The 15,257-nt window shown below is 44.8% G+C and overlaps 2 protein-coding genes across 2 annotated transcripts; both read left to right on the forward strand.

The window, feature by feature from the left end:
• The first annotated feature begins 6,803 nt into the window (after positions 1 to 6,803).
• Positions 6,804 to 7,637, forward strand: LOC145797645 (uncharacterized). The gene is made up of 2 exons (XM_082885037.1): positions 6,804 to 6,941; positions 7,032 to 7,637. Exons 1-2 carry the CDS (start codon positions 6,804 to 6,806, stop codon positions 7,635 to 7,637), a joined length of 744 nt encoding a protein of 247 aa, XP_082741163.1.
• A 5,383-nt stretch (positions 7,638 to 13,020) lies between these two features.
• On the forward strand, positions 13,021 to 13,350 carry LOC145797646 (uncharacterized). The gene has a single exon (XM_082885040.1). It carries the CDS (start codon positions 13,021 to 13,023, stop codon positions 13,348 to 13,350), a length of 330 nt encoding a protein of 109 aa, XP_082741166.1.
• The last annotated feature ends 1,907 nt before the right edge of the window (positions 13,351 to 15,257 follow it).

Consider the following 15,257-nt stretch of genomic DNA (forward strand, 5'->3'; position numbering starts at 1 on the left):
GCATGACCTTGTAACAGTATAGTCCTCTTGGAGTCGTAAAGGACGTGACCTCCTGGTCTGGTTCATGCATGGCGATCTGGTGGTAGCCTCTGTATGCATCCAGAAAGCTAAGTCGGTTGTGTCCCGCCGTTAGGTCTACCAGTTGATCTATCCGTGGTAGAGGAAAGCTGTCTTTTGGGCATGCCTTGTTGACTATTTTGTAGTCGACGCAGACACGCCATTTGCCATTCTTCTTTGGCACTACGACCGTGTTGGAGATCCATCTTGGGTAGTTCACTTCTCTAATTGCTCCTACCTCCAGCAGGTTGCCTACTTCTTCCGCCACTATTTCGGCGTGGTGGAGTGCCGATCTGCGTGTGCACTGAATGACTGGTCTGGCGGATGGGTGGACATTGAGTTGGTGACAGATGAAGTTTGGATCAATGCCTGGCATGTCGTTGGGTGTCTAGGCGAACACTTCGATATTAGAGGTCAAGAATTCCAAGACCTCTAATCTCTCAGTGTTGGACAACGACGAACCGAGCAGAAAGAACTTATCCGGGTTCTTTTCATCTATTTTTACTTCTACCAAGTCCTCCACTGCTTTCTGATCAGCCGCTTTGCCGACATTTGCAAATAGTTCATTGCTCTCAAGTTCCTCTACCGAATGAACGTATCCTTTGGCAGCACGGCTGCCGTTTACCTTTGCAAAACATTGCTTTGACATGATCTGATCTCCATAAACTTCTTCAATTATTCCGGTGTCGTTGGGAAATCGCATCACCTGGTGGTAGGATGATGCCACCGATCGCATGGCATGCAGCCATGTTCTGCCCAAGATGATGTTGTAAGTGGAAGGGACCTTTAATACCCAGAACTCCACTTGCTTTGTCACGCTTCCTGCTCTGACAGGAAGAATTATTTTGCCGACGGGCCATTCTGGCATAGAGTTGAATCCAATTAAGGGTGATACAGCAGGCGCCAAGTTTTTGTCTTGTAACTTCAGTTGTTTAAATGTGTCGTAGTACATGATCTCACATGAACTACCCTGGTCAATCAGAATCCGCTTGACGTCAAAATCCTTGACTCGGAGAGTGACGACCAGAGCATCATTGTGAGGACAGTATATTCGATCCAAGTCCTTATCTGAAAAAGACATGACGTTTGTTGCCTCTGTCTTCCCCTTCTTGATGGCAGGTTGGGCACTTAGCACCTCTCTAAAGTGCTCAGCCTTTTTGATTGACCCCCTGAGCTCGCATACACGCTCAGGTTCAAAGACTCCATGTATCACATTGATAATGCCTTGAGGTGGGAGGTCGATTGGCATTCCGTTGGGGTTATTGTGATCCTGGGGGGCTGGTTACGTCCCTCCTTCAATGTATTTGTCCAAGTGGCCTGCTGCCACCAACTCTTCCAGGTGTTGTCTCAATGGTGTGCAATTCTCCGTGCGGTGTCCCTTTTCTTTGTGGAAGGTGCACTGCGATCTTTCGTCATAGTCCTTCTGAGCTTCTCCTAGTTTGGCTGGCCACTTGACGAAAGGCTCATCTCTTATTTCGCTAAGAATCCGATATATCGGTTTCTTAAACACCGTGGTTATGGCAGTGCAGATTCTCAACCATCTTTTATCCGGGTCTTCTCCGTTATCTCGTCTGCCATGTCCGTTTTTGCTCTGACGATCTACTGTATTGACCTTCGCTGAGGTCTTCTTTTTTGGTACTGCGGTCGCACTAGATTTTGCTTTGGCACGTGCGCCATCCTCTTTTACCCTGATGTGCTGATGCACTCTTTCCATTAGGGCTTCCATAGTGAGGGGTGGCGTCATAGTGATCGAGTCCCTCAGTCTATTCCCAACTGGAAGGCCTCTTTTATACTGTGCAATGGTGAGATTGGTGGGGCAGTCCCCAATCTGATTAAACGTCTCCTAGTAGCGACTGTTGTAGGATCTTAGGGTCTCTTTATCACCCATGTCGATGGAGAGTAGCTGGTCGATTTCCACCGGGGTTTTAGTGTTTGTTCGGAACCTCGTCACGAAGGCTTCTGCCAATTGTGCCCAAGAGGCTATGCTGCCTTCTGGTAGTTTCTCGAACCAAGTCAAGCCTAGGTCGTCAAGACTCGATGGGAAGAGTATGCACATCAAGGCCTCGTTTCGCTTGTATACAGCCATGACTTGGCAAAAGTGGCTCAAGTGTGAGTAGGGATCCGTCTTCCCCTCATATGTAGTGAATTTGGGCTGAAGGAAGCCTGATGGTAGGGGTGCGTTTTCGATCGCTAGAACAAATGGCGAAGTCTGTAGTCTTGCCAATGCTTTGTCCGTTGGTTCGTAGGCAGGGTGCGGTATTGGCATTCCAACCTCGACACTTCCATGCGTCCGAGGAGCCAACCGCTGTAAGGCAGAGACTCTGTGCGGATCCCGCGCCCTGGCATCCTCTTTGCATCGTGCTTTCTCTTCGAGCACGGTTCGTAAGTCGGATGATCTGGGTAATTCCGTCTGTCTAGATCTAGTTTGATGCGAATGAGAGGGCCAGTATGTGCTTCCTTTAGTGTATGATCTTTCAGACTTCGTCCTCTCAGACCTGGAGTGACGAGTTCTGGAAGACCATGATTGAGTATCGCCTGTCCTGAGGTTTCTATTCTCTCCTTGTGAGGGTGTAGTATTCCTACTATGATTTTCTGAGTGGCGAAGGGGCATCTTGTTTTTGCGCCCCTCTCTTGTCGCCACTTCTTTTTTCTTCATCTGGCGTTTCAAGGCCTCCATGTCCGCCGCTATCTTTCTTATCAATTCATCTTGCTCTTTCACGCGGTCTTCCAGAGCTTGAGGGTCAATCCTCCGTCTTTACCTGTCAGGACTTTGTGAACGAGAGCGATGGGGGCTATTATTTCGCCTTCCCCTAGTATCCCTCCTGGAGTTATGTCGTTGGGGCTACAAGTCTGCCATGGGAGGGACAGAAGGTAATCCTTCACGCCTTGCGCCCCCATCTGGAGTTAGTCCGTCGACGGCGGACTGCGGCAATTCTTCAATGTGTGCCATTGATTATAAAGGGGAGAAACTTTAATCAAGAGGTTTTGTTCTGTCTGTTCTTCCCACAGACGGCGCCAATTGTACGGGGAAGAAATAATTCTCCTCGTATAATCCTGTTGACTAAGTCCACGCTCCTTCGTACGACGTCGCTTTGTCACCTGAAAACACAAACGTGAGCTAGCCGGCGGGTGTGTGCCGGAAACCTCTCCGATGCCTAAGTCAGCAAACTTGACCAATAAACAAAGCTCAATGTATTCAGAAAGCAAAAATTGTATGTTATGTTACCTCCTCCAAGGTGATGTTTGTGAGCTTCTTATAGGTTTCGAGTGGCACAATCCTAGTAGGACTTTTATTACTCCATGCAGAGTCCTCCTAGGATTCATACTCCTAAAGGATAATGCTTATCCTTTTACACCCCCCCACTGCTTAAACCAAGTGGGATGGTTTTTGTCATGGCCGAACTACCATACGACTGAGATAAACCTGGCTATGCTAAGCCACAGAGTAGGCCGAACTATACTTAGTTCGGTTCTTCCTTCTACTCTTTCCTATCTCGGCTTTTCATGTAGAACTCATGGTACGGTTTAGACCGAACTAATGATTCGCGACCAGTATAATTCCAAGACCGGTATAACTCCAAGACCGGTTTAACTTCAAGTTGCTTCCAGACCGAAGTAACTTTACAATTCTTGGGCCGAAGTAGCTTAATCTCTCTTGGACCAGAGTAACTTTATCTCTCTTGGGCTGGAGTAACTTTGCGGCCTTTTTACCCAGTCCTTCGCACTTTGGAGCATGAAGTCCATCTCATAGCTTGGCCCAATTTTCACCAAAATGCCAGAGAACATGTGGTGAGGTTCATTGAAACTCTTGGCGTCCATGGCAGTGACCACTCTCTGTGCCTTCGGGAGTTCTCCAAATCACTTACTGAAAAGGTTTACAACTAGTATGTGAACTTGGCTCCCAACTCGATCAAGAGTTGGGAAGAAATGGTGAACAAGTTCCATACGAAGTTCTTCCAAGTCTAAGAGAAAGTTACAACCCCACACTTAGGCGAGATGTCCAAAAAGAAGGCGAAGATATACTGGACTATGTTAAGCGGTTCCAAGATAAGGTTATTGACTGTCAGGAACCAGTGGATGAAGCTTACTTAGTCAGCATATGTGTGGAGGGTGCCATATGCGACTACAAAATTTTCTTGGTGAACCATAATCTTCCTACCTTTTCAGCCTTGATTGAGGCAGCTAGAAACCTTAGTACCACTGGTCCTTTACACAGATCTCGTGACAGCCACAGTTACTCCCGCAGTAGCAGAATTACTGCAGTAACCTCTACAGGAGGGAGCCGCTCGCAAGTAGAGGCGTCGTCCTCTCAAAAGAGGAAGAGTTATGAGGATAGAAATCCATATCCTTGCATTCTTGAGAATGTTAAGAACTTGGTTAAAGAATGGGTCGCTGATGGTGAACTTACTTTTTCTCTGGTTGATGTTACTCCAACCAAGAAGGACAAAGAAAGCCTAGATTATTGTGTCTATCACAGAACCACCAGACACCCTACTAAGGACTATTGGACATTGAAAAGTATCTTCAAGAAGAAAGTTGACGCAAATGAGCTGAAATTCAAAGATGCCGATAATCGTGACGTACAGAAGGACCCTTATCCCAACCACAAGGAGAAAGGGAAAAATGTACACATGATTGGCTATCTTGGGCATGTGTGCACATGGCTTCCTACTATGATGAGTTAGAAGACATCGCAACTGGCCAGCTCCCTGAAACAGTACCTGTAGAGGCGAAATTCACAGAGGATACTCATGCTCAAGCCTTGTAAAACTCTGTTAAGTTTCGCACCTTCTTTGACCAACTGGGGCTGAGCCAAGCCGCCAGGTTAGAAGCAACAAAGGCCTTCATTAACATCTCCGAAGTGCACCATGATGAAGTTGCTGAGGCTAAGGAGTATGTGCCTTGGCACATCCAGGAAGATTATGGGGCCATTACTTTTTCAGAACCAGACAGAGCATACTCATTCTCTCATAACCGTTCTCTTTTTGTCACAGCTTACATCAATGACGTGGAGTTCAAGCGTGCTTTCCTTGATGGTGGGGCATCCATAAACATCATTACCGTCGACACCTTTGCAAAGGCTGGTATCCCAGAGTCCAGAATAGTTCGCCAACCCATTACTGTAACGGGTTTTGGTGGTGAGAAAAAAGTCACTAAGGGCCATGGTGTAGTGGACTTAGCAGTTGGCAAGATCCGTTTCGTGACTAAGTTCCATGTGATTGAAGTAGATACAAATTACCACATGATACTTGGTAGAGCTTGGATGCATTGATATGGGGCTATCTTGTCCAGTTATCACCAATGTGTGAAGGCAAAGCTAGGAAAGCGCACAGTTACCATAAACGCATCTGAAAAGCCATTTGGAGTAGAAGAGGCACATTATTCGATTGCAGTTTTCTTTACTGAGTTATTAACGGATGAAACTCCAAGGACTGGTAAAATTGCAGGGGTAAAATTACCGAAGTGGGAAGACATTCGAGATGCAGAGGCTGCTCCAGAAAGCAGTGGACAGAAAAGAAGCAGCAAATCCACAAGTCCTCCTCCTAAGATTGTCAAGGTGCGTGAGGGCGGCAAGACAGTTTACTGCCTATGACAGTGTTGGGGCCTAAACTTCATACCTTGGGAGGATGGCCCTGAGACAAATAAATGTGATGGTGATGAGTCCCAAGAAGGGTTGGTGGAGACGCCTAAGCCTGCCCCTGAATGCATACAAGATAGGCCCAAACTCCAGTAGGAGGTACTTGCTGAGGTCAACCTTAGTGACTTACCTGGACAGAGCAAGCCAGTGTTTATCAGTGATACAATGGCTCCAGCAGCTAAGACATAATTGATAACACTACTAAAGCAATACAGTGATGTCTTTGCTTGGACATATGACGAGATGTCTGGTCTTGACCCATCCCTTGTCACTCATCATCTGGACACTTTTTCCAACTCTAAACCAGTCAAGCAGCACGCTCGAAATTAAAGCAGAGATGGAAAAGTTGCAAAGGGCCAAGTTCATTGAGCCTATACAGTACCCAACTTGGCTAGCAAATATTGTCCCTGTGCAAAAGAAGAACGGTTAGATCACGGTTTGCGTAGACTTTTGCGACTTGAATAAGGCTTGCCTGAAAGATGAGTTTCTATTGCCCCATGTTGACACACTTGTTAATTCTACTGTGGGCCATCAGATGTTCTCCTTCATGGATGGGTTCAGTGGTTATAACTAGATCAAAATAGCACCAAAAGATGCAGAAAAGACGGCTTTTAGAACGCCCTTGAGAAATTTTTTTTATACGGTGATGCCCTTTTGTTTGAAAAATGCGAGGGCAACCTACCAACGGGCTATGACTGCAGTGTTCCATGACATGTTGCATCATGAAGTGGAAGTATATGTAGATGATCTGGTGGTCAAATCTACTAAGGCAAACTGCCACTTCTGCAACTTGGAAAAAGTTTTTCAGCGTTGCCGCAAATTCAGCCTCAAGATGAACCCTCTTAAGTGTGCCTTTGGAGTTACCGCTAGCAAGTTCCTTGGCTTCCTTGTACACCAGCGGGGGATTGAAGTAGATGGGGATAAGATCAATTCAATCATGGAGATGTCACTGCCACACTCTCAAAAAGCTTTAAAGAAATTCCTAGGCAAAGTGTCATACTTCAGGAGGCTTATTCCTGCCCTTGCTGAGATAACCTTTTCCTTTAGGACACTGCTGAAAGGGAATCATAAGTTTGAATGGTTGCAAGAACACTAACAGACATTCGATATGGTGAAGAAAGCACTTACATCCCCGCTTACAATGATTGCTCCACAGCCTGAAAAGCCTTTGCTATTGTACCTGACCTCCACTCCTCGGTCTATTAGAGCCCTACTTGTCCAACACATAGATGGAATTGAGAAACCAGTATATTACATCAGTCGTAAAATCAATGGTGCTGAGTCGTGATACACTCCAATCTAAAGGCATTGTTTAGCCTTAATCTTCACAGCGCAGAAGTTGCGCCACTACTTTTTGGCACACCCAATCCAGGTTGCGACCCGGAGTGATCCAGTTCGCTATTTGCTAAGCAAGCCCACTCTGACTAGGAGAATGACAAGATGGCTCTTGGCTCTAGCGGAATATGATATCACTTGTGTCACTCCTAAGGCTATTAAGGGCCAAGCACTTGCAGACTTACTGCCCCAGTTCCCATCTGATGAACATAAACCTGCAGAGGTGCCTCTACCAGATGAGGTCCATGTCTCAGCAATTGCAATTGAGACTTATTGGGACTTAAAGTTTGATGGAGCTTCCGGAGTTGGGAAATGTGGAGCTGGTGTGACACTAACCAGTCAAGAAGGAGTGAAGTTCCATCTATCATATAAGCTTGATTTTGAGTGTTCAAACAACGAGACCAAATATGAAGTGTTGATACTGGACCTGATAGCTGCACAAAAGAAGGGCCTCCACAAGTTAAAAATCTGGGGTGACTCCAAGTTAGTTATCAAGCAAACGATGGGTGATTTCGCCTTGAAAGAGCCCCTGTTGGCCCCATATCATACTGTAGTTCAAAGGTTGCTCACTCAGTTTGATGATGTCCAAATCCAGCATATCCCTTGAGCACATAACTATTTCTCGATGCCTTGGCTACACTGGAGGCAAAGGTGGAGATACCAGATGATAGTATAGCCATCATTATCGAGAAAAGAACAACACCAGCGGTGCTAACCGAAGAACATGCAGAGCAAGATGCTGAGGGATGGAAAACAAATATAATCCGACAACTGAAAATAGGCTAGGGAACAATCAGACTAGCAGAACTTGCATCATTTCTCCTCCTCAGAGAAGAGTTGTATTTTCACGATCCCAACAACTTGCTGGCAAGATGCGTCGGTAGACAAGAAACAACTTATAGACTTAAGCAGATCCATGCTAAGTCCTGTGGAGATGGAGATATCAGTCTATACCGATGAATACAAAGGCAAGGTGTAGACGCGCCCGCGGAGGGGGACTGCTACAGTTCGGACTCGATTTGTGTCGCGGTTCTAAATCTGAACCAAAGAGTCCAAATCTGGCAAATCGTTTTGAGAAACAGATTTTTGAAAAAGTAGTGCCAAACATGGACTGCTTTGCCAGATACAGAGTCGCCACCTAAATATTTTAAAATGGGAAATTTAGGAAACCCTGACTCGGTGCCGAAGGCCACATGTTCGTCATCACCGGAGTTGTCTTGGCTCGGGAGCTTGGGTACGATCGGGGAAGGTCAGCTATGAGCACCCCCTTTCTCCCGGTCCGAAGACCGGCCTCTACTAACCGTGATATCCAATTTTGAAAACGCTATGTGTTCTTATTCCTTTTATTAGCCTAGAATTACTATGTTATGCGCGCAACAAACAAGTATAGACTAGATTGCCTAATTTGGGAATAAACATTGCATATCCGTTTGTTTTGAAAATGCTTTGGATTTGCTACCCGCAGGTAGGCTAAAATACGGATTTCAACGAGTTTTTCCAACTCAAACAATCCAACCTTCACCCACAGGCATTCAAAACATTTTATAACACGTAAGCATCTAGCCACATGTTAAGCATGCTGTCATGGCAACATTCACACTCATGCGATATGCTAAAGCGGAAATACTTACATCGTACTCCGTGCCAAAAAACAAAGAACTTGTTAGCAAACATGCATGATCCAAGTCCATGTTAAATGCCTAATGCATCACATACAAAATGTTGCTAAGATAGGCTCGGTTAACCTAGACATGTCATGTGAAAATGTGCAATTATCACATATTCAATTTTTGATTTGAAGTACGAATGCAGTTAGCGTGATGTACCGAGCCTAATGCATGTAATACAAAATGCATGAATGCACGCATGCATAGCATAAGGTATGCTAAATTAAACGTGCCCTAATCTACCATCATAAGGAGGTAAATAAAAGGGAAGAAAGAAGTGGGGATTGGGAGACATTCACGCACACTTATTACAGATTTGCCCTCGCTCGGAGGGACCAAATGAATATTACAAATTAATTAACTACGCAAGCTAATTAATATTACAAATTAACTAATTTAACTACCAAATTAAATTAAGCTAATAAAAAAAGTAAAACGCCTCGAGAAACGCGCCACCATGCACAAGCTGCCTCTGTTTTCCTTCCATTCCTCCTCTGGAGGTTGTCAAAACTTCAGGGTTACATCCCTGGGCACTGTGGAGTACCACCGGCTGGGTGGGATCATCACCGGCACTGGTATGTGTCCATCGGCACAAAGTTGAAGCTGTCGGCAGAGAAAAGGTTGCCGGCCGGCACCTTACACTGCCGGTCGGCAAAGAAAGTCTGCAGGACCTGCAACTCACAGCAACAGAGGGCAAAACAAGGCATGGCAGCACAATTCAAGGCATGTATGCACCAATCATGTCTCTTATCATTGTAATGACTCAAAGGGACACGTGTCTCGGTTCTCGGACCACCAATCACACATTTCCATGCATGATGGCCCAAAGAACCAAGTATGCAACTTTGATTTCAAATGTATGCAAACCAATCAAACATAACTCCCAATCCCTATCACCCAAGTCAAGGGGCAAGGAATGCATGCAAAATGCAATGCAACCTAGGCATACAAGCTAAGAAGAATGTAACATGGCATGGTAAGGCACTTATGCAATCATGCAAGCATACATATGGCAATGCAAACGGATGGCAAGATGGACTTATGCATGAATTAGGCAACTCTAATAAGGCCCAAAACAGTGGCCATAGTGCTCAAAAGTGATGGCTAAATTGCATGCACACACACATGTATGTAAGGACCAACACTTAAGCACAAATTAACCAACATTAAAGCACACTTGAAAGAGGCATTCATGGACCAAAAGCATGCAACACAAGCTCTGAAAATCATGCTATAAAATGATGCCAAATCAAGTTATAAATCAAGTCAAGCATGCAACAAATGGCCTAAGTGTTCAAAGTAAACCAAAGTGGCATTGAGCTACACTTAACAAGACCAAACAAGGCACGCATTAAGCAACCAAAAACAGGTTTATAGCACGTTAAAACAAAGCTAAAGGACTCTTTAGATGGCATCTAAATGGCCCAAATACAAAGGCATACACCATGGCCAAAACATGGAGCATTGCAACACATGCTTTCAAAGCATTAAAGAGGCATGTAAGGCAATCAAACAAGCATGGGAATGGGACTGAGATGACATATAGGATGATCCCAAATCACCAAAACAATGCAAAGATGGCATGCTACACATGCACATACTCAAGGCCAACAAGCCCAAAATGCAAAGAGGCTATATTAAGCATGCTAAAATCGACCCAAACACTCATGGACAGACCTAAAGCATGACAATATAAGCACAAAATCTTCACAAATGCAAGCCTAAAACATGCTCTAACAAAGGCTAACAACCCTAGACATGTTAAGGCATAAATAAGGCATTACATGGCAACTATGCTAAGCATGCATGGAGTTCCAAAACCAACTTAAAATCATGTTATATCATGGATATGTAAGCATGAAAAACAGCCCAAATATGCTCAACACACGCTCAAGCATAGACTTCCTTAGGAGGCCAAAACATGCCCTTTTCAAGGACAACAAGGAGAGGGGGTGGCCCTCTCCTTCTTGCGACTTCAAAGCATCACCTTCACCACTGAAATCCCTCAAGATTTCAGTGGTGAAGAGACCTCAACACCAAAATCCCGGAGCTAACACAAAATGGCTCAAAATGAGGCCTTTTAAGGCCTAAGGGTGGTCAACAACCCTCAAACCACAAAACACTCTTAATAAACAATAAAGAGGGCTTAAAAACAGAACTTTTTTATGTTATACAATAAGCACAAAAACAGCTCTAAGACTAGTAGAAAATCAATGCAAAAAAGGGGAAAAAAGGTGCAAGTTTCTTACCCTTGAAGCTTTCTTCACAAATGATGCTCCAATGGCCTCCCTTGGCTCCAAACCAGTCAAAAAACTCAAGAACAAGCCCTTATAACCCTAGTCTCAAGAGGAAGGTGAAACACTAGGTGTTTGTGTGCAATAGTAAGACACAAAACACCTAGTGTGCCAAAAAAAAGAGAGAAAGAGAGATAGGAAGTGTGTATCTAACCCTAACCCTAGAAAAACCAGAGCTTTTTCTGTATTTTCCTCTCCAAAAATGTCTAAAAGCTCTCCCCCTTTCTCTCTAGAGAGAGACTCCCTCTATATCTCTTGTAAAGCTTACAAGACAAGCCTTACAAGAGGGAGATCCCTCCATACACGTGTATGGAGGGATGAAAAAGTAATACAGCTGTCTAAAAAAATCTACAAAAGCAGATGAACAGCAATCGGCCGGCCAAAAATGCCATCTTGGCCAAAAGGAGTGCCGACCGGCACAAAATAGTGCTGACCGGCAACAAATAGTGCCGGCCGACAAACTATATTGCCGGTGACAGCAGACACCAGCCGGTGGCATCTAGCCACTGCCGGTGGTGGGTAGGGATGGTCTACAAACCCTACCCTGCCTCTCAAAGGCAAGATGCAAGTGTTTGGTGCAAAAACCAGACACTAAACGATCAAGTTCGGAGATTCTGAGACAAGGCGCGCGAGCCGAGGCCTCCGGAAACTCCAAATGAACACAAACATGGATAATCACCGAGTGTTCAAACGGTGACGTCCAAGTCTTGAGGACGGTCAAAAATGGGGTGTCTACACAAGGGTATTACTGGCCAGAGATTGAGAAGGAAATTACTGACTTGTAGAGGCCATGTGCAAAGTGCCAGTCCCATCCTAAGGAAGATGAAGCCCATTTCTTAAGCAATGAAGAATGGAGGCAGCCATATATCGACTATCTTGGAAATGGCACACTGCCTGAGAACAAAGCCGATGCAATCAGAGTTAAGAGGCGAGCCCTCCGCTTCTTCCTTGACCAAGGCAAGTTGTATCGAAGAAGCTTCGAGACAGAACCTTTAGTGTGCAAAAAATGAGGCAAATGAGGTGCTGAGGGAAGACCACAAGACAGAGCATTAAGGAGGGCAGCGATTATATAGACATCTCATCCACCTCGGCTACTACTGGCCAACTATGGAAGAAGATGCTAAAAACTTTGTGAGGAGATGCCAATCCTTCCAGAAGTTTGGGAATTTGATACATGCACCGATAGTTGAACTACACAACATCAAGACTCCTTATTCGTTCCATACTTGGGCATTTGACTTGGTAGGTCCTATAACGCAGCAATCCAAAGGCCATAGATGGATACTTGCAGTAACCGAAGTTAACACCAAATGGGTAGAGGCTATACCAATGAGGAAGGCAGATGGGGCAGGAGTAGGGGTGTGCACGGTGCGGTTTGGGCGGTTTGAGAGTAAAATTACAAACCGAATGGCGGATTAGCGGATTGACAAATTGCGGTTTAGGCAGTTTTTGGCGGATTGGCAGATTGAAGAATATTTTAGCTAATTATCATACATTTACATTATTTATAACATTAATTTGTATAATATTTTTTAGATATATAACACAAAGTAATTTTACATAATATGTTCATATATATAACCACTAATTTGTAATAAATTTCATATTTTAAATCTCTTTCACACTCATTTTTACATTGATATTTCATTGGAAATTAAAAAATATATATGTATTAACTATAGCGGAGCAAAGCGGTTCGGTTGGCGGATTATAAATTTTAAAGTTTAAACTACAGTTAGCGGTTAAAGCGGTGCGGATTGATGCGGATCGGTGCGGTTTTGGCGGATTAAACGGTATTTTGCACAGCCCTAGGCAGGAGTAGCCAACTTCATCAGAGAAAACATAATCTACAGGTTTGGTATACCCAAAGTGATGTTGTCTGACAACAGAACTCCTTTTGTAAATCGCCATGTCGGAAGGCTGCTAGATGCCTACCAGATCAAGCACCATAAGTCTAGTCCATACTACCTCCAAGGGAACGGACAAGCTGGCGACCAACAAAACCCTTATCCGAATACTGAGTAAAATGATGGATGAAGTAGGGGGCACATGGTCTAAACGACTCCTAGTAGCACTATGGGCATATAGAACGACAAAGAGAAAGCCAACTCAAGCAACCCCATTTTCCTTAGTGTATGGGTCTGAAGCTGTGTTACCAGTTGAATTGGCAGTACCCTCAGTTCCAGATAGCAGGAAGAATGACATAGAGGCAGCTAAAGAAAGAAGAGATCGGGTCTTGCGGGCAATGGAAAAGTATCATCAATCCATAGCCCGTGTCTACAATCAATTTGTTCAACACAGAAAGTTCAAGGAAGGGGACTTAGTATGGAAAATAGTGGATGCAATCATGCAAGGTTAGCCGATTCCCAAGTTCTCACCCAGATGGGAGGGCCCCTACAAAGTTGCTGAGGCAAGCAGCAACGGGTACTACAAGTTGACAAGAGTAGACGATGGATTCAGGACAGGTCCTGTCGATGCCAAGTATGTCAAAGAGTATTTTCCTTAGTCTCTTTTGTTCAGGAAAAAGAGTTGTAAAGTTTCTTTGTTAATATTTCCAAAGCAAAGTGTAAAGAAGGTGTTATATACTTAGTAAACCTTTTGCTCTCATATTCACTTAGTTTAAGGAAAGTTTTCCATACTTAGTGAAATTTTATACTTGTAAAAGCTTAGTCATGATGAAGTTTTGTTCACTGCAAGAGTTTTCCTTATCTTTAGAAGTTATATAAGAAGCAATGTAAAGAAAAGCGATGAAATGAAACCCAAAAGTACTACCAAACGTCCATGCTTTCCATTAAAGTCAAACTTCTAGAACATGATTACAATGTTTGAAAAGAAGTTATGACAGAGAAAAAAGAAAAGAAAAGGCGCACTAAGCGCGATGCAACAACAAAATAAAGTAAGGAAAAATGGAAGAAATCATAACAAAGTCATAGAGTTACATTGAATCAAATCAAATCAAATCCTTTAAGAGGGAGTCCATCTGAGTCACATCTTGAGGCAACTAGGCAACCAATGCAAAGTCCTTCTCTTTGAATCGAGCCAGGTTCTACCAGTGTTGCTCCAAGGCACCCTTACACTCCTTAATAGTCTCCTCCAGGGACGCAATCATCGCCACATTGTCGACGTGCACAAGGAAACCATCAACCGCTTGAAGCCTATCCCTCATCCATGATAGGTTCAAACCATTCCTCTCAAAGCTGCTCAGATTGGCCTCGGCACTCTCCACGAACTTGCTAGGAGTCGTCAGGATCTGCTTGGTAGCAAGGTCACGAATAAAGCCAGCAAGTGACTCTAGCAGCGCCGTCTATACTATAGATCCAGGGACATTAAAGGTAGTAAAGGTGTTCGGATGCAGTGGTTGGATACAAGTAAGGGTGGAAGTAGCTTCGGAGGAAATATAGTAATTTAGGAAGGAAACTTTCTCTAAGGACTGGGGGGACTCTCTCAAACCACTGCCAACTTCAATCACTAGAGGGAGACTGATGGAGCGACCAAAGGTCTGAGGGCGGTGCACTTCCTCTGAAGATGACCGCCCAGCGGCAATGGAGTGGGTAGACACTGGCTGGCAACCGGGTGAACTAGCTTCGCAAGAAAAACCAAAACTACCTGCGCCATTATGTCGATCTGAAAAGAGGTCATCCATCTGGTAATCTTTAACGTTCAGATTTGGGACAGCAGTGGTATCCATCCTAGTATAAAAATCTCGAGACACCCCAAGGTTAGCTGGCACCTCTGGAAAATGAGTGGGGTACAAGTCTGCCAGTTGTTCAGAGGTTGCCGAAGCAACTGGATCAGAGGTCTCAGCAGTAGACGTAACAGTATAGGCGGCTAAGGTGACAGCTACCTCTACAAGTCGGTCCAAATTCAGAGGGGCCACAGTAGGAACAGTGGCAGTAGCTACTACACCTGCACTTCCCTCAGCCACTTGAACGTCTGGAAGTGGAGCCTGCTGAATTAACGGAGACTCAGTAGATTGGGAGGAACCGCCAGATGCAGCTCCAAGGGGAGATGTTGCAACTTCCAGCGGCTCTCTCATGCAGCGATCTTCTCTAGGGATCTCAAGTACGAAATCATCTCCGGCAACAAAGGAACGGCCAAAGTGCACAGAGTCAGAAGGATACAGAGGCTCTAAACCCTCAACGGCTATATCACCCACTACAACTTCCACAGCAGGGGGAACTTGTACATTGCTTGCGGCCTCCACAACTGGCTTAGCCTCGGCAACTGGCTCGGCCTCAGTGGTCTGTTCACATCTCACACTTGGTT

Source organism: Camellia sinensis, chromosome 8 (assembly GCF_055761805.1).
Source record: "Camellia sinensis isolate YWXY chromosome 8, ASM5576180v1, whole genome shotgun sequence".
Lineage (NCBI taxonomy): Eukaryota > Viridiplantae > Streptophyta > Magnoliopsida > Ericales > Theaceae > Camellia > Camellia sinensis.